At 48.7% G+C, this 19,516-nt stretch overlaps 1 protein-coding gene across 6 annotated transcripts in view; it reads right to left on the bottom strand.

The window, feature by feature from the left end:
• Positions 1-1,402: 1,402 nt before the first annotated feature.
• The window catches only part of BCL11A (BAF chromatin remodeling complex subunit BCL11A), a 128,150-nt gene continuing 110,036 nt past the window's right edge, over positions 1,403-19,516 (bottom strand). Inside the window, exons 3-4 of one of the 6 annotated variants that reach the window (XM_042049376.1) lie at positions 13,720-15,599; positions 1,403-6,231 (exon numbers count right to left, since the gene is read on the bottom strand). In XM_042049376.1, coding sequence (XP_041905310.1) covers positions 6,130-6,231; positions 13,720-15,599 — 1,982 coding nt within the window. In that variant the 3' untranslated portion in view covers positions 1,403-6,129. Of the gene's footprint in view, positions 6,232-13,277; positions 15,600-19,516 lie in introns of those variants that run through there. The other 5 variants (XM_042049373.1, XM_042049371.1, XM_042049375.1 and 2 more) reach the window with 5 other exon arrangements.

Below are 19,516 nucleotides of genomic sequence, written 5' to 3'. Positions count from 1 at the left end.
CTTCAGGAGAGGAAAAACAGCAACAACTTGCCTAAATCCCAGAGGACGTTTTTAAACTTGCCCGAATTAGGGCCCAGGGGCGGATGCTTGGTGTTTCCAAACAGCCGGGCTCCGAAAGCGCTCAAACACGCTGCGAGTAGGAGCGATGTCGAAAATGCCAGCCCCTGCTTTAATGTACCCTGGGATCATTCATCACCTCCACACCTTATTTTATATTGCCAGGCACTGCTTTAAATAAGCTTTTTTTTTTTTTCTTTCCCCTCCCCTTTAATCACTACAGCTGCAGAAGGTGCTGTCTCTTCAGCAGGGGAGAGAGAGGAGAGGAAAAAAAGTAAGAAAAACAGCTAAAGAGGGATTTTAGGCAACAAAAAAAGCCAACGGGAGCAGCCAGGTGCAGAGCAGTTCCCAAAGGGATGCTACTCCCCAAAGCCTCCAAACGGAAAAGCCAAAGCCCAGGGGAGCATGCCAGGCAGGCAGCAGGGAAAAGGAAGGAGACCATAAAAAAAAAGTTTTATCGATGGTGGAATTAGGCGTGCAGGGGGTTTTTGGGGATGGCAGTGCAGGCAGGGACCCCACTGCCCACCAGCGAGGGGTTTCGTGGGCACAAGCCATGGAGCAAGGGCTGCCAGAGGACACCCTCAGCCCACAGGGAAGGGGGACAGAAGTGTCACAGCCACCAGGCTCTGCTCGCCGATGTAGAGCTGCAGGAGGAGGTCAGGGAAAGGACAGACACTCAAAGAGAAAAAAGGTTTATTTATCCATCCCTTGCTCCCTCCCTGCCCAGAGTGTCCCAGGTTTCCAAGGGCACACATAAAGAGTGATCTGGCACCCCTGTAGGCACTAGGAGCACGGATGCAGATACTCTGGAAGCAAATTCAAAGCCCCATTTTCTGCTGCCTGCAGGTGTCTGTGATGGGAGGCCCCTGGCCACCACCACCTTCACCCAACCTCTCATGCACAGATCCAGAGAAACCTGAGGGAAAGGGTTAAGCAGCCTGTGGATGCTCTGCCTGTGCACTCACCACCTGGAGCGGCTACGCTCACAACTGGGAACCATTAAAGGTTTAGCATGAGCTGGTGCAGGTGGTGGAGCTTTTGGCTGCGGGCTCTTTGATGCACCGGGCTCGGCAAGCTCTGGGCGTCATCTGCCAGACCACAGGGATGACCCAAGGCCACTCCTCTGTCAAGGGGACCCTGGCACTGGGGTCAACCCCTCATCAGCTCTGTGGGGGTGGGCAGGGGCCCTACTGCTCCATCTAAACCCCGTCACTGAGGAAAAACTCCTGCCCGAGCCTGTGGGGGGTTAAGCTGAGCCACACCGTGCTGGGGGAGGAGGGGAGGTCCAAAGGTACCACCTTCTTGATGCCATTTAAATTGGGATGCTGTAAAACATGAAAATAACTTGAAAGGCAGTAGCCCTGTTTTATTAATAGCAAGTATTTATTAGCCTCCTTGATTTACAGTACGTTTCTGAAAGTCATCAGTCCATCACATTCTTCAGCACAGGGGCTGAGGAGTTTTTCTTGGTCAACACAATATGGAATATAGATCCGAATATGAGAAGCCAAATACAACCTTCATTTTGCATGCACATATCCCACCGATGGGAGGCCCGTAAATGAGTCCTGTATAGCCCTTAGACACATGCAGACATTGGGGGAGAGGTGGGAGCTTCTGTACATCACCACTGGAAACCCGGAGGGTCATGGAAATCGCCAGGGAAGAGCCATCAGGGCTGGACCAACCTCGGAAAGCGGCGCGGCGCACACACCCCAGCCACCAAAAAAAGGTGGGAATCCACCTCATCTGGGTTTTGCTAGGAGAAACCACCTGCCCATCCATCCCCCTCACTGCAGGATTTGATGCTCACACAGCACAGGCACCTCCACCCACCTGTTACCATCCCCAGTCCCAGATTTTCCCCCCTCTTCCCGCCCTCACCGTGGGGTTTTGCCTGCCCAGCCCGCAGCACTCTGCCCATGGCCACGGAGCCGCGGCCGAGCCGGCATTCCCAGGGATCACATCGTGCTCCTTACGGGAGGCCAGGCAAAATTAAATTGGGGCCCACTGGTTCTGCCATCTGAACTTCATCACTGCTAAAGACGCAATAAAAGTAATAGCAACAACGAACAAGCCTCTACCAGATGTGTAACTCTATCCAGTGAGATTAAGGAGTAAGGGCCATATTTGGGGTTTAGGGGCTTTATTTTGTTGTTGTTCTGCCCCCTGCAACTCCATCTTTCCTTGGGAATAATTGATTACTTGGACCCCTGTAGAAGATGAATGCTAAGAGGGTGATTTTTGGGGGGAGAGAATTGGGATGGAGGGGCAACAATGTTTGACTTTTAGCAGATACGACACACAACTGAATGATGTCTGAAATGAGAAAACTGGGCAGGAGGAGAAGCAGAGAGTAAGAAAAGAAGCAAATGAGGCACCACTCTCATTTTTGAGGGTCAGGGGTGTTCAGCTCACTCCTCAGTAAGACTTTATAGTGGGGTCAGGTGAAACACCACAGCAGAGCAGGGAGCCCTGGAACAGCAGGGATGTTTAGCAGGTCCTCCCCCTCACTGCCAAAAATCCACAGGTAAAAGCTCACCCCAAGTCTCACCAGCACCCAGACAGCTCAAACACGCACAAGACGGGAGATGTAAACCCAAAGGAAAGGCTAAAGATGGTAAAAATAACCTCCAGCCGCCCAAGGAGGATGGAGCTTCCCTCCACTTTCCCCCAGAGCCCACACTGCCAGCCGCCAACACCACGATGCTCCCCAGATGGATGCTGCTGCTGGTCCCACCATCACTTGGTGGGACCCAACACAAAGCTGGGGTTGATACAAAACACAGGGAGTTTGGCAGCTTTGCTTGGAAACTCACTCACAAAATCTGTTTTCAGATCCCTTCTGAGGAGAGGTCTTGCATCTCATAAAATTCCACAGCCCAGATGCATCATGAATCCAAAGTTTACATTATTTTGAAAGCAAAATTTAAGCTAGACTTCATAACAGGCTTGACCTTCGCTGCATTTTAGTGTCAGGAAAAGTGTGCTTAGAAATCAAACACAGCATAGTCAGATCATCTCCAAGTCTGAAAGCAGCTTTCTAAACCCAAAACCTCAAAGATAAGCCAGGTGATTCCCAGGAATCTTGTTCATCTCAACCCCCTGGACTGGGAAGGAGAACATTTATCTTTCGTTTATTAACAACTCTAAAACTTTAGGAGCTTTTTTTGTTTTTAATAAAGACCAATCATACTTACTTTCAAAGTTGGATGTGCAGACCAACACCTGGAGAAGATGCTAAAATACAAAACCCCTGGGAAGATTGCCCCTCTTGCACCAAAACCACAGCAACCTCCAGCTTTGAGGCCAACAGGCTCCCAGCCCTCCCCTCGCAGGAAACCTCAGACCCTTACTAATTGGCAGAAACTCATTAAGTGATTAAGGTGATCCCAAGCACAGACACAGCAACAGGACTCAGCCAAGTCCTGGTCAGACAAAAAGAGGACCCTAATAACACCCTTAATTAAAGCACACAGCCCCCTCAGGTCACCCAGGGCAGTGGAAACCCCTTTGGAATCTCCACCCGTGCTGAGGCTGTCCTGGAGCTCTGCAAGGGCCACAGCAGAGCCTGGAGCTGGAGCAGGGCTGGCAGCCAGGGACCGGAGCCCCATGGATTGCAAGGGGCTCAGCACAGACATTGCACCTGGGTGCAACTTTAAGGCAACACCAATTCTGAAGATGTTTCAAAGTCCTAAGAGTGGGGGGAAGAGTTTAACAACTGTATTAAAAAATAGACATTTTAAAGACTATTTCACTGCATCTTCAGCACTTCAGGTATCACTTCTGTGCTTGGCGGAACACATTCAGCCCTCCCCGCCTTTGTTATTTACTGCTTTTCTGGGGAGAGACCCCTGCCCTCACGCTGCCTGCTGAAGGAGGGACAAGCCACAGCCAGAGAAAGCAAGATCCCATCATGCTTGTTCCACCAGGCAGAGCAGCAAAAGCATAACCAGCTACCCCAGAAGACATCCATGAACCAAGTTTAACCTGTGCTCACACAAAGCAGGGGTCAGACACCCCCAGAAGGAGTCAGCTCACTGAAACCCCTTATAAAGCAGCTTCCCAGCTGCCCTGGGCCACGCCTGCTGTAGATACAGACCGGGTGAGTCCTGATTCGCAGTCTAGAGAAATGAGCAGAGCAACCCCCTTTGCAGTAAATAACTCCATCAGCCCTGATCTGACACAGCTGCCTGGAGCAGAGATCCCCCCCCAGGGCAGGAGCAGGTGCCTAACTCCCCACCACTAGTGCACTCACAATCAGGTGCTTAATCCAACAGGATTCACCCTTCCAAGGCTCAAAACCCCCTTAGGAGCAGACACAGAGGTGGCAGTACAGACTGGGATTGGAAGAACCTTTAAAAACATCCCCTAATGATAAAAAAAGCTGAGGCTGTGCGTAGATTTTTGGGTAGTTTCCCCTCAAAGACCAAATCGCCTTAGAAGAAGCAGCAGTAGTTCCCTTTGTGTCCCAGTGCACCAAGTCCTCCAGGCTCCCAGTGTGGCACCCCTTGGAGATGCTCCCTCCTGCTGCCCACCCCAGCCAAATTTTAAGGTACCAAAGTGCCTGTGCTTGTGCTGTGCCCAGGCCACCATGAGAACCACAGCCCAGGGTTTTAAAAAACAGAAGAGCAACCACCGCTCATGGAAAAGGCAACACTGTTTTCCCTACGGCCATTTCACCGGGAGAGAGTCACCCCAAGTGAGCATCTCGCTCAGATTGTAAGGAAGGAGATGAATAAAACAGAAGTGAGATTGCAGTTAATACACAAAGTCAATAAATCCATTGTCCCTTTCCCCACGACTCGGCTCCATCCCAACTGATCCCGGCAGCCCGACACGGCCAGCCAGCCACTCCACTCACTACCCAGCTGGCTTCTTTCACCAAATAAGGTCCATTCCCACTCATCAGCACAGGCATGAGCAGCTACAGCCTATAAATCCCATCAGAGACAGCACAAAGCTCACACATAACCCATCTTCTTCAGGCAAAGTGCCTGGGCCCCGAACCAGGAGACTCCTTGGGTGGGTGCTCAGACTCGAGCAAGGGATGAGCGTTGCTGGCAAGCAGGAAAGCTCATGCCCCTGGTGCAAAGTCTGGGAAACACTGGGACAACAACCTGACAGCAGCTCCCCCAGCTCAGGGCAGGGCTCTGCATCCCCTGGTCTGACAGCATCTCCACAGCACCGCTATCGCTCCTCCCAAAACCTGCACTGGCCTCACTTCTCCTCGCACGGACACGAGCGGACGTCACGGATCCCAGCAGCCCCAAAAGTACGTAGCTTAACAGCAGAAATGCAACACGACAGCTGGCATTCATCAAGGAGGGGCGGGTGATGCAGGAGAGCTGGGAGAGCCCCCCCTTTCAGCACCACCAAAGGCCAGAGGGGGCTCAGCACTGCTCGGGGCGCCCAGCCCGAAGCCCGACTCCTGGCCTAGCTCTGTCTGCCAGGGCCAGGCAGCCCCTGGTGCCAACACCATCCCCAGTGAAAACTCAGCACTTGCTTTTCTGCAGCCAGTACGGGAACACAAAGTCACACCAGCCGTCTGGCCCTTGTTAGCATTAAAAATTAAAGACAGAGCAAACAAAACCTAAAGCTCCAACATTTATTATGGCAATTTCCCACCCACCCACAGACCTACACTGTGTTTTGCTTTATTTTTAATTCATCACATCAGATGTGCCTCCCGAGGAATGGCACGTTGCAGGGATAACCAACAGGCCGGGTTGTCCACGAGAGCAAGACAGTCTTTTCCATGGGGAAAGGAGCCAGTCGAAGCCATCATTAAGCCCTTGACCTTGGTGCATGGGTTTTTTTTGTTTGTTTGTTTTTAGAAAATGAAAAAAGAAACAAATGAACAAAAAAACCCCCAAAAAAACCAGAAAACCAACCCCAAAGAAGTGTTGTACTCTATTACAAAATATAAATACGATAGTCTTGCAGGCAGGAGGAGCCCGGGGAGCGCTGCCTTCGGCGGGTGACTCCTCAGGCTCTCCCAGGGATGCGGCGAGCCAGCAGGACAGAGGCCACCTCCGGACGCCGAGACGCCGCCGGCCGCTCGCCCCAGCTTCACCTCCTTTCAGAATTTAAGTGCTCTTGAACTTCCATCCGAAAACTGCCAGACATCCGGGGCTCCCTGGGCGCTGCGCCAGCTGGGGGGGTACGCCGAACCTAAAGAGAGCATGGGGACAGAGGAGAGAACAGGTGTGACATGGCCCACGGTGTGAGTCATTCCCTTATCCTACTTCTCTTTTTGTCTCTTTTTTGTCTCTAACAACTAGGGACACCCAACTGCCACAAAGGGATATGGCAGGACGGAGCCCTTCCTCTCTCAGGCCATGCTCTCACATCCGGCATCCTCGGCACCACGCAGGAACCACGGGGATCATTTAGGAAGAAAAACCTCCGGATTTTACTGGGCAAGGACCAAGCCAGCCTGTCTTGCAAACCTCCTCCTACTCTTTCCCAAACCCTCATGGGCTTCCCCCAGGTGGTGAAGGCCCTCCTAAAGCCATCAGTACTGTTAACACGGCACACGGCGGGTGGTTCGCGGAGGGCTTTTCCCAACTCCCGGCACAGTGGATATCGCACGGCACGGAAGTGCGCGTCGCGGCAGCAAAGCTCAAGCTGCACAGCCCCAGCCCACGCCCAGCAAAGCCATTGACTCCAGCAGCGTGGGATGGGGCACTGGGACAGCAATCATTCCCGGCTCCGAGCCCCTGCTCCGCGTCGATCACCCAGCACCGCGCTACCCACGCGACAGGCTAAGGGCTACACTGGTGGCAAGGCTGGCACATCATCAACACACCCCTAAAAATCCACCTTGGCAGCCCAACGGGGAGCTGGTTTCTATGGAATTTACTTCATTAATACTTAAAAGAGTGGTTAAAGGGCTACTACACGTGAGCTGCCATCAGGACTTAATAACCAGCTCCTTCCTAGGCCAGATCTTCACTGGGTGTTAACTGGAGTGTCTCCTCTGAAGTCAAGAGCACCACACCCGACTTCCCTCTGGGGAGGGCTTGTTGCTGCTGCTGTCTGAGCCCAACAGTTTCCAGGCTAATGTTAAAGCTGACTGAGACTTCCAAGGCAGCCAAGAGCAGCACAGCCATCCCAGCCACAAGCACAACAGCACTGCAAAGCTTAAGTCCTGCCAAGGGGCACAACACCTTGGGGTTCCCCCCCACCTCCTGCCCCTCCTGCATCCCTGTGGCTCAGTGGAAACCAGCAGCTGAGCATCTGGGCTCAAGGAGCAGCATCTCTTCAGCAGCTCTGGCAGAGAGCCCTCTGGGCAGTATCACTCTCTCCTAGTCAATACTAGAATTTGTCCATGCATCCGCCAAAAGTGGGTTTCAACCTTTATTGGAGGAGAAAAGAGAAGGAGGGATCTAAAAGAGCAGCTGGTATCTCTTTCCTGTTTGGTACAAACTCTGCGCTGAGATAAACCCCAAAACTGTGTCTCATCAGATACGCCACAGCCTCCTGAATGTCGAGCAAAGACATGGTATCACTTACTCCCGTATTATCTCGGCCCTTGGAAACATTATAAATATGAAACATCTGTAGTCTAAATTCTGGGTACTGTTTCAGCACCTTCATTACATTAATCATCCCGTTTGGAGGAGATTAGACACGAAAGGGTCTATGCCATAAAACCACGTTCCTCCTCAAAAGTTGACGGGGCTTGAGATTTTAAATATAGAGACACTGTTACCCAAATATCACTTATTCCTAGAGACATTTGTTTGCTTAGAAACAGGGAAGTTTCCAGGCAGCACAGGTCACGCGTGCACAGGATGCCAAAGCAGCTCGACAGCACATGGTGGGGCCTGGGACATCCACGCCCCAACCCAACAAACTTCAGTGGGTTCATCACACCATTAACTTATTGCCCCTGGCAGAAAAACACCACGTTCATGAACATCTGCTTTGGTGTCGGGGTGACGGCGCGTTGCCATTCGCAAGCTACGCTCTCGCCAGCCGGTGTTCAGACAATTCCCCCTACAGCACGAGCTGCTTCCCCTGCAGCTCCTTCCTCCAAACCACCGCCCCTGCCCTGTGTGCCACGCGGTGCCCACTGGGCTTGTTTAGCTCTGGGAAACCTGGAAAATTTAGCTTTGGGAAACCTGTGAATCACACGCATCACTGTGTCACTTATTAAAGAAGTCAATTCTTTGCTTTCCACTGGTTAATCTTGTAGCAGCACAGGTCTGCCTAGTGATGCCTGTATATGGATATATGCAGATGCCTGTCTATATGCTTTTATATAGGATTATTTCTTAAGTAAAATGCAGGACAGGGAAAGGAAGTGGGACAACGACCACCGCAGGACCGACACAGGGTACAGGCTCCCACTCTGAAAGACAGCCAGGCTACGCTCAACCCCGGGCACAGCTAACCTGAGTCCTCTAGAAAACATCTCCACTGTGGTCTCAACAACCAGCAATAAAAATAGGGGACAGGGAGAGAGAGACCGGACTCCGTACAGGTATTTCATGGCCTGGGATCAAAAGACGTGTCATCAAGGCAGCTGCAAAGCACATCCCTGTGGACACCGGCCCTCCAGGGAACAGCCAGCATCCATGCCTGTCACCTTGAGCTCCCCATGCGGGGGCTGGACTCTGCCTCCCCTACGCTGTGCTAGGGATGCCTGTGGCACAACTCCAGCTCCAGCCAGTGGGTACCAGCCTGCTGAAGGGGAGTGCAGCTCAGGGGGCACTGCCGGCACCTTTCCAGCCCTCCTGCACTCTCATCCCACTAGCCCAGACAACAAAATCTTCATTCCTCCTCTTCCAGGATTAAAATGGAGCTTTACTACTTTCTTTTCAAATCTCTCTTAGAAAAGGAGTAATTTTTTTTCTTTAGATAGGTATTTCTGTCTTTTTTTAAAATTCCAAACCTCCCCTTCAGAAGGCGCCGGGCAAAATACAGGCAACAAACGATGCCATCACAAGAAGACGACAGAACAACTGGAAGGTTTTACAGAAATCAAAAAAAGGAAAAGAAAAAAAAAGTATTAAATCCATTACACTAGGAACAGCAAGAGACAGTATCACAGCGGTACGTGCTTTAATAAAGTAAAGAGATGCTGCAACATGCAGTATTTGTCAAACTGACAACATATACAGACCCCTAAGGGGGGGACAGGGGGGACCTGAACTCGGGATTTTAGAGACAATGCACAGAAACCTGCAATTCCCACCAAAAAAATATCAAAGCCCGGGGAGAAAAGAGGGGAGCTCCCAGCTCCAGGCGGGAGCGGGGCTGGGAGCTTTGGGCTGGGGTCAGTGCGATCCCGGAGCCGCGGCGGGAGACCTCAGCCCCCCGAGAGAAATCAGCTCCTGCCCATGCGCCCACATGCGCCAGTGGCTGATTTCACCCCGTCCCCAAAAGCAGCCGGGGATGGGGGAGTCCCGGGGGGCCGCAGAGCTGTTGCTTTGCTCACCTCTTCTGCCACAGATTTACCAAACGGGGAGGGAATCCCTGCTGCAGACCGAGTGAAGGCCGGGGGGCCGCAGGCTATCGCGGTGAGGGGGTCACAGCTCAGTCCTGATCTAGATGGGGGAAAAATCCCAAAGCTACAGGTCCAGACTACCAACACTTCCCACTGGCCGGAAAGTGAACTCCTTAGCCCAAAAATCCTCTTCCTGGGCAGAGGGGGCTTATTTAAGGCCAAGCTGGGTGGTGGCACTCCCTGGGGATCGGAGCCCCCCCAAAACGCCCCTGCGCGGGACCTTCCCCTACAGCCTGCTGCTGGAAGCCACCTACAGCGTGTCAAATGAGGACACCAGAAGCTGACACTGTGTACTTTAAGGTTTTTTTTTTTATTTTTTCAATAAAGGGACAAAATGGGTGTATGAACAGGATAATGCAGACAACTGCCAAAAAAAACACAGACAGTGGTTTTTCCAATAGAACTTAACAAAGACCAGAAACAAATACAATAAAAAGCCAGGTTGTAATGACCTTTGGTCATCCAAATAAAAAAAAAAAAAAAAAAAAATTAAAAAAAAAATTAAAAAAAATCCCCCCCCAAAAAAACCCCAAAGAAAAATAAAAGATCAAATTAAGTGCCTCTGTTTTGAACAGAGCACATAAGCAATAATAAATAGTGACTCCCATAGTAAAAGATAAAATTTCAAGTTACGACAAACAGCTTTCATTACAGGAATAGAAAAGGCCAATAACAAAATATTCTGCATTGCCATTTACAAAAAAGTATTGACTCAAGCGGGCTTTCTCTTTAATATGCTTTGCATATGAAATTCTTTCCAATCTAAATATAAAGCACCATTTAGTTTTTGGCAATGAAAAAAACTGCAAAACGGTTTTTTCTTTTCTTTTTTTTTTTTTTTTTTTTTTTTTTTTTAGCTTTTTTTTCTTTCTTTCTTTTCTTTCTTTTCTTTCTTTCTTTTACTGCATATGAAGTTAAGATGCTGGAATGTCGGGTGATAGAAGGAAAGGGACATAAAGCACACTACATAACAAACCAACGTTATTAGCTTGCAGTACTGCATACAGTATGGCAGCAGGAAAAAAGAACGAAAAAAGATATGTACACCCCTCTGTGACGGCCAGCAGCGTGACATCGGAACAGGTTTCCCCCAGAGGGCCATTATATGGCCTCGGATCTGTACAATGTCACACCTTTTTTGTCTTTTTGTCTTTTTTCTTTTTTTTGAAACATACAAATAATTTGCACTATATTATCCTGCCAAATTAAAAAAATATACTGTGGCAGCCTGTGGTTTTTTTTTTTTTCCACTACCAAAAAAGGTACATCGATACCTTTTGAGAGAACAAGCAACAGTTAAAAATACAAGCTTCAATATAAATACTATAGTGCCTACACTAGATGAACATTTAATTCAAATACCATTCTAGAAATACAGAAAAAAGAGACCATAAGTGTGTTTTAGCATAGGAATCAACATGAGTGTGCATTTTCCTATATTTAAGTACTATATAATCTTAAACCTTTCCCCAATGCATGTTTTTATACAACCTGAAGAGCTGTGTATATCCAAGGCATAGAATTTCCACTACCATTTTAAAATGAGTAACAAGTCTTGTACATCACCAAGACGATGAACCCTAAAATACAGTTTCCCCCTAAACATAATGAAGTGTTGTGGTTTTTTTTTCTTTTTCTTCCTTAAAAAAATTTTCTTAACATTTATATTTAAAAAAAGGTTTTGTGGTGTTTTGTTTTTTTTTTTTTTAAAACCTTTTTTTTTTTTTAAAAAAAAAAAAAAAAAATCCTTGCACTGTAGGAGCGAAAGCAATCATTCATTTTATGTAAGTGTAGAGTCTGTTTCCATTCACAGCGCTGTAATGTCGCGTCCGAGAAGATAAGCTCATTAGTCAAGTAAATGGCTGGCAAAGTTTGTGGGGTTTTGTGGTTTGGGTTTTTTTTTTTTTTTATGCTCATCAATGTGTGTTCAATTTTTATTTTTTTTATTTTTTTTTTCCTTTTCAGCATTCTTGCAACTTTTCCCTTAAAGTATAGACCTGTAAACTGGGAAAATTGTACAGTGCACTTAATTGTCCTATCTGAGCAGTCTTATTTTATACTCAACCTCTGTACCTTTGATTAAAGAAAAGATACAGACATCACAGGCAGAGTCAAGTGCTATTTGAACACCAACCGGGGCGGGCGCTAGCTTAGGAATAAAACAAGGAATCCTCTTCCACGTCAACACAAATAGCACACAGAGGATGGGAAAAAAAAAAAAGAAAAAAGAAGACAACTTTTAGGGAGCACAGACAGATACTGCTACTCTTTCGCTTTTTTTCCTTTTTTTTTTTTTTTTTTTACATTTTCTGTTACTTCTTCCAAAGCATCACATTAAAGGCAAGTCTTATGAGTTCATAGTTAATTACCACTGTGTCAGTATTAGCTTATACACCTGTTCTAGTTTTAAATGGCAAACAGTACCACATTGTGCTAATAAATCACAATTTATTTATTTTTTTGCTCCTCTATCTGTTACACTCAGTAAAATATTATTGCCAGTCTTTATTTTATTTTTTATACGGTATACAAGAGGTCTTAAAGTTTATAATTTGATTGTCAGCTTGACAACCAAGTGGCTCCGGATTTATTTGTTTTGGTGCCAGAATCAATAAAAGATATTATTAAAAGTAAATATCTTCATAAAACGGATTTCCTTTATTGTGTGTTTAATGGTGTTGAAGGGCCTCTGCGCGTTTCACAATCTATTTAATCATTGATGGGGAGGGGGAATAAAAGTTTGGGGCAGGCCGGCCACGGGGGGGGGGGGGGCGGGGAAGGTTCTACATCTCGTTTTAAGCTCTCTCCACGAGCCAAGCAGGTTTTTAGACTGGGATGATCAGTTTGAAAAAAATAATAGTAATAATAATAATAAATAATAAAAGGCAGAGGAGAATGATGATTAACTAGGACTGAGTGGGTCATTTCTTTCTCTTCCTTAGTTTCCTCTTCCCTCTTCATTCCTAGGTGGCTGGCGTTGTGAGGGGCACGAGGCGGCTCCCAGCACGGCCGAGGTGGCGACGAGCTACGCGTGGAGGACGAGCAGAAAGGAGCCATCAGCATCGGCCGCGACAGATCCAAGGCACTCGGATTATTTATTATTATTATTATTATTATTATTAGTGGGTGGGTGGGTGGGTGCATGTCTGAAATCAAACGCTAAGAGAAATCTACCTCTTCCTGACTGGTGGTGGTTGGTTATTCCCAATTAAAGGCCTTTTTTTATGTTCCCAAGGGGAACTCTGTCTCCAATCGTGGGTTTATTGGTTTAAGACAGCGATCTAGGCTAACACAACGCTTCTTCGGTGCTATCGGTCCTGTCCGCAGAGGGTCACCCACAGCGAGTTTTCCTTCGCACGTCACAAAACAAAACTGTACATTGTACATGATATGTATTACAGGATGTATGCAGCATGGTCGGTTTTGTTTGCTCTCGGGTTTGGTTTTGTTTCACTTTTTTTCTTTTTTTTTTTTTTTCTCCTCCTCCTCTCCTCTTTTTTCCTCTTTTTTTTTTTCCTTTTTTTTTTTTTCCCGAACGGAATTGGAAACAGCGACGTGTTTGCTCAGCAACTAATCAGGGACAATTTAAAAACAGCCATAACATACCATACATGCTGTCTAATCCAAAAATTAAAAAAAAAAAAATAGAATAAAATAAACCAACCAAAATAAAAAAAAACCCAAAAAAAAAAAAAAAATAAAATAAACCAACCAAAAAAAAAAAAAACCAAAAAAAAAAAAAAACCAAAAAAAAACCCCCAACATACACAACATGTAAATTATTGCACAAGAGAAAGGCTCAAAGTTTGCGTAAAATGCAATAGTATTGCCCCGATACAGATCATGCATTCAAACGGTGAGAACAAAAAGAAAATAAACAGGGTGTGCTGGTGACAAGCACTTTACAAATATCCTTAGCTTCCATGACTTCCATCACAAGGGACTAGAAAACCTCTACGGGGATGCGGGATGGGTTAGGGACGGGGGTGGATGGGGAGGGGGGGGGTACGAATATACCTCTATTCAGTTTTTATCTCGTTATTCAAGACTCGATCACTGTGCCATTTTTTCATGTGTTTCTCCAGGGTACTGTACACGCTAAAAGGCATCTTACAAATCTCGCATTTGTAAACGTCCTTTCCCACCTGCCCGTGTGTTTTCATGTGCCGGGTGAGCTTGCTACTCTGGGCGCAGGCGTAGTTGCAAAGCTCACACTTATACGGCCTCTCGCCCGTGTGGCTCCGTCTGTGGACGGTGAGATTACTACAGTTCTTGAAGACCTTCCCACAGTACTCACAAGTGTCGCTGCGTCTGCCCTCTTTTGAGCTGGGCCTGCCAGGGCCCGGGCCACTAATATGGGGGGTGCTCCCTCCGCTTCCCGTGCCGCTGCGGCCTGAGATCCCTCCGTCCAGCTCGCCCGGCGGCGTGGAGAAGCGCAGGCTGCCGTTCTCCGAGGAGTGCTCGGAGGAGGAGGCGAAGGGCGATTGTCGGGAGTCGCCGAAGCTGAGGAAGGGGTCCTTCAGCTGCCGGGAGGCGGCGTAGCCCGCCAGCCACTGGGAGTAAACGTTCTCGGTGTTGGGCATGGCGGCGGCCGGCAGGTCGAACTCCTTCTCCAGCTTGATGCGTTTGGAGAAGGGGCTCAGGGAGCTGGGGCTACCCAGCAGCAGCTTTTTGGACAGGCCTCCCGAGGCGGACTCCCCCGGGGAGCAGCCCCGGCCGTTGACGGCCCCCTCGTCGATGCGGTCGGACTCGCCGGCCACAGAGTCTTCGTCGCAAGTGTCCCTGTGCACCTCGGGCTCGGGGAGGTGGCCCCGCTTGTGTTTCTCCCCCAGGACCTGGTGGAAGGCCTCGCTGAAGTGCTGCATGGAGCTCAAGACCATGCCCTGCATGACGTCCGGCATCGACCGGCCCTCCTCGCCAGCCCGTGAGTTGTTCTCGTGGTGACGGGCCGCCTCCAGGCTCATCCCAAAGCCATAGTCCGGCCTGTCGCTCTCGTTCAAGTCCTCCTCCTCTTCCTCCTCCTCCTCCTCCTCTTCCTCCTCCTCCTCCTCCTCTTCCTCATCCCCGTTCTCAGGGATCATGTTGGGGTCATTCTCGCTCTTGAACTTGGCCACCACGGACTTGAGGGCACTGCTGGCGCTGCCCACCAGGTCGCTGGTGCCCGGCTCAGGGGAGCTGGCGGTGGAGAGCCCATCGTCCGACTTCACTGTCATGGGGGAGGACTTGTGCATGTGGGTCTTCATGTGGCGCTTCAGCTTGCTGGCCTGCGTGCAGGCGTGGTCGCAGAGGTTGCACTTGTAGGGCTTCTCCCCCGTGTGGCTCCGGCGGTGGACCACCAGGTTGCTCTGAAACTTGAAGGTCTTCCCGCAGAACTCGCAGGACTTGGACTTCATGGGGGGCTGGGAGGGAGGAGGAGCAGACTGCAGAGGAGGAAGGGGCGGCGTGGCCAGGAACGGGGGCTTGCTGCCGGGCTGGAAGGGCTGCAGCAACCTTTGCATAGGGCTGGGCCGGCTCGGGGACAAGGGTGGGCTGGAGGTGTTGCCGGCCAGCTCCCGCAGCCTCCGTGAGAAATCCATAGCGGGGGGCTCCATCGCCATGGGGTTCAGTCGCAGCACCCTGTCAAAGGCACTAGGGTGATGGGTGGCCAGAGCCATTTCTTCCGCACCCAGGCGCTCAATGCGATGCGGATCCAAATGGTGCCTCGGGGGAGGGCTAAAGAGGGGCGGCGTGGGTGGGAAACGCCCTTCTCCCAGCCCCGACGCCTCCCTCGAGACCGAGCCGGGTATTCTGAGCAGGTTAAAAGGGTTATTGTCTGCAATGTGAATCCCGTGGAGAGGTGGCTGGGAAGGGCACTCTGCACCTAGTCCTGTTGGGATACCAACCCGTGGCGTCAGGGGGCTGCCGTGCTCGCTTTCTAGGTAGATCCGTAAGCCGTGAGTGTTCTGTGCGTGCTGCAAGAGGAACCAGGCGCTGTTGAAAGGCTGTTTACAAGTCGTACACGTGTAGCTGCTGGGCTCGTCTTTACCTGCAAAACAACACAACAAGCAGCGTCAATCTCCGGCCGTCCAGCGGCGGGCGAGCGCTCGCCACCCCGCCTAACCTCCTCTCCCCCTCCGGGACACTCAGCTGGGAGCTGGGGAAGGGACATCCCAGCTGAGGGACACGCAGGGGACACGGATGGGAAGAGTTAAGGGACACAATGGGGAGATCCAAACCCACGCCAAGCACATCCACCTCATCCCAACCATGCCCAGCTCTGGGTTCAAAAATGAACCACGGCGGGTAACCATAGCACAAAACAAGCTATGAAAAAAAGGAGATGTTAAAGTCAGTCAGTGCCAGCTCCAACTCAACAGACATTATGCTGCAAGAGGCTGCTAGGATTTAGAGGGCGGGTAAATAAATATGTAAATAAATATATAAATGGATAAATAAATATAAAATAAATAAATCCCCTTCTGAAAAGCACTCCACATAGATCAGTTCAAAGCATCAGAACTGCCAGCAAGCTGGGCATCAACACATTTTTAGTCTCCTCCTTATTTTGGGACTAACAATGTGTATAAAATTAAGCATCAATTTCTGCTCCTTAGCAGAGATTCAACTCTGGGGCAAGGAAAAAAATAAAAATAAGAAGGGAAAGAAAAAAAAAATCGAGCATGGGACAGGGAAAGGGGAAGATAGAGAGAGCGGCAGCTCCGCCAGGGAAAGAGCTGGAGGGTGGCCAGGAGGCCTGGCCGAGCGCCCTGCCGGAGCCGCATTATTTCTCTCGCGCTGAAAAGAAGCTGAGGATGGTAAATGCCACTTTGGCAAGTAGCGAGCTAACTCTATTTCATGATAATTTATTTTTGGAGATAACACGGACATTATAAAAGAGCAACCAACTAATAAATAACTAAACAAAAAGCCGGCTAATAATGACAGCAGAAAGCAGCCCCTTCTAATATATGGCAAAACAAGGGGGATGAATAACTTTTTGAGGGCCGCCCACGAGGGAAGAGCGGCGTGAGATATGGCGAAGGTGAGGGTGCCTTTATTGATTACTGGGATTTTGCAAATAATTCACTTCCACCCCCATATGGATGCTTTTTGCTAAACGCTGGTAAACCAAAGCTGGAGCTAAGAGAAGGATATAAATTCATTTCCAGCCTTGTTCAGCAGTTCTCACAGAGCTGTTGTTTAGTGATATTTTAACAAATAAAAATAACATTGCGGTTTGCTGAGAGATAAACCAGGAGCCCTCCAAGGGCATCAGCACTTGGGGTGGTACTGGCCTTCACCACATATTCCTGCCCTGACCCAACATTTGTATCCCAAGGAATCTGCTCCTTAGGCATCTCTCTTGGGTAAACAGTCTGCACTGAGAGTTGCTCCCATTAGGTTTCCCCTATACTTGCCGAAAATAAAGGAAAAGAAAATCTAAAAAACTAAATAAGGCAAATTAGGAAAGGGAACATCGCTCGATCTGCGCCCATCTTGTTTCCCATCTCACAGGGGAGGAGGGGAGGAAAAGCATCATGTGATCATTTTCCTTCTGAGTGATCTGGGGATACAGGACAGAACTAGGCATCTTTAATGTCCCTTCCAACCCAAACCATTCTGTGATCCTATGAGATCCAGCATTGGCTGTACTGCTCCATCCCAGCTTCCCTCCCTGCCTCCCGGCTCTGCCGCTATTCTACGTTTGGCCTGAGAAGCTGAATCAGGCAAGCAAAGAGCCTCAATCGTCTACAGCAGGCATTTAACACTTTAATCACTTTAAAAGCCCTTGGAATAATATTTAACATTTCATCCTGAAGCCGGCGTTGGAATAAAATGCACTGTGGTGTTTAGTATGTGCCAGGCATGTGAGCACAGATAAATACTTCAATCTGCTGAAATTAGAGGGAAATTCAATTGGACTTTCACATTCCTATGCTCATTTGTGAGCTCAGGGGGGAAAAAAAAAATCATCTTGCTTCACCATAATGAAGTGGAAGTTTTTAACACCACGGTAGGAGCTAACAACGAAACACTACCTCGCCTCTCTACCTTATAGATCAGGTCAGAGAAAATAGCATTTTATCTTATAATGAGGATATAACATCGAGCATTTGCTACCACATTTTAATATTCCCATCAACTAGATATTCTAGATCATAAGGGCAGCTCGTGTAATCATAATGTCAATGAGAAGGGCTGTTACGACTGAGACTAAAGATTACATGGAAAAAGCTGCTTTGAAACTGGTAATTATTACCAGTCCACTAATAGCAAATGATGCATTACAGTTTCACCGTATAATCTGTATTTCACTCAGCTCCTGCCAGTGCGGCCTTATTATATTACAGCGTTCACAAATTCTAAATTCCTAAGCTACAGTCATCAATAAATGTGTTACTTCCCATAATTTGCAAAATTACTTTGTTCATAACATCTTCGACTGTTATAAAGACTGGAATTGATTTCCTGCGTGGCAAAATTAGGGCTACATTGATTTAGTGGAGTGTAAAATGTAAGATTATTCTTCATGTGCTTGTCTGAAAAACAAGTTTTCAATTCACTGTCCGTGTTTGGTAATCAAGATAATAATTTACATTTAAAATCATGTTTATGTACAGAACTTCCCTAAACAACCCAACATTTTCAAGGGAGCAATGTAAAACCAGGCAACAAAATGAAGGAGCGAAACAGTTAAAATCCACCATTTGTCTCCACCTCCTGCTCTGAAGAGACATGATTTCTAATTTGTCTATTAGTGCTTGATTAATTATGAAGGCTATTGACTGACCATATCACCATCTAGAGATATGTTCCAGTCTGATGCAGCCTTGCCAAACTGCGAAAATTATGGCACTAATCCACAGCAACAAGACAGGTCCTTAGACTGCTGCGGCAATCCCTGGGTCTGGAAGGGACTCGCCTTTCCTTGCTCCCATCCAACCACCACCATGGGTTCTTTGGGACACTGTCTGGGTCCCCTCAAGAGTCAGATGGGATTGCAGGACCCAAAGGCTGCATCCACTGATGTCTCCTAGCTGTGGGCCAGCCCCTGTCCACACAGCCTTCCCAGCTAACACATGTGGGCAAGACCATGGGCAAGCAAGGTGGGTCTCACAGCAGGGAGATGCAATAGCCTGTGCTGGCAAAGGACAGAGCTGGAGAATGCCCCACAGGGCTTTTTGTGCCTCATCATCCACCAGGATAATGTGATGGGATATGTCATCAACTGAGATGCCACTGGGGCTTTCAGCTATTTCCAAGAGAAGTCACTGCTGAACCAGCTCTCCTTGGCCATCAGCAGCAGGGCTGGAGCTCACATCCTGGGGCTGGAGCTCACATCCTTGGCTACTTCTCATTCAGGAATGTGAGGCTGAAAGGGATCCCCAGCTCTCACCCTCCGACCTTCCCTGCAGTACGTGTCACTGTGACCAACACAGCGTCTTTCAGTAAAGCACAACCTCCTCCAGCCCCGCAAATTGTGGGGCAGAGCGCAAAATCCCAGTGAAATGTATTCAAACCAGCTCAGCAGACAGGGAGAGCACCCACTGCTTGCCACCACAGTCAGTTCCCACAGCTAATCACACTCACAGACAGGTACTGGGATACACCTGAACTTCTCTGGCTCTAATTTCTACCTGTTCTCTTTATATTTTGAGGTTTTTTGTGGTTGAAACATGGAAAAGCTCTTGATACACAATGGGCCCCCTCACATACACCAAGGTGTTCTTCGTGAAATCGAGGCACACTTCAAAATCCAGTTATTTTTCCATCCTGAGGCCACCCCTTCACTACTCAAGGACCAGCCTAGCCCTTCTTATCCTGGCATCATGCTGGGAAGGACCTGATTTTCCTCTCAGCCTCCCACAGAGCTGCTGCCTTCCAGGGTACTGTACCCAGCTCTGTAAGCACATCCCCAATTCCACTCTTCCAGCCAAGGACCACAGCAGGCTGGAGCCAATG

Source organism: Corvus kubaryi, unplaced genomic scaffold (assembly GCF_017639235.1).
Source record: "Corvus kubaryi isolate FWS band 111438036 unplaced genomic scaffold, C.kubaryi_AGA036_p1.0 70, whole genome shotgun sequence".
NCBI classification, from domain to species: Eukaryota; Metazoa; Chordata; class Aves; order Passeriformes; family Corvidae; genus Corvus; species Corvus kubaryi.
This window is presented reverse-complemented; position numbering and strand designations above follow the sequence as displayed.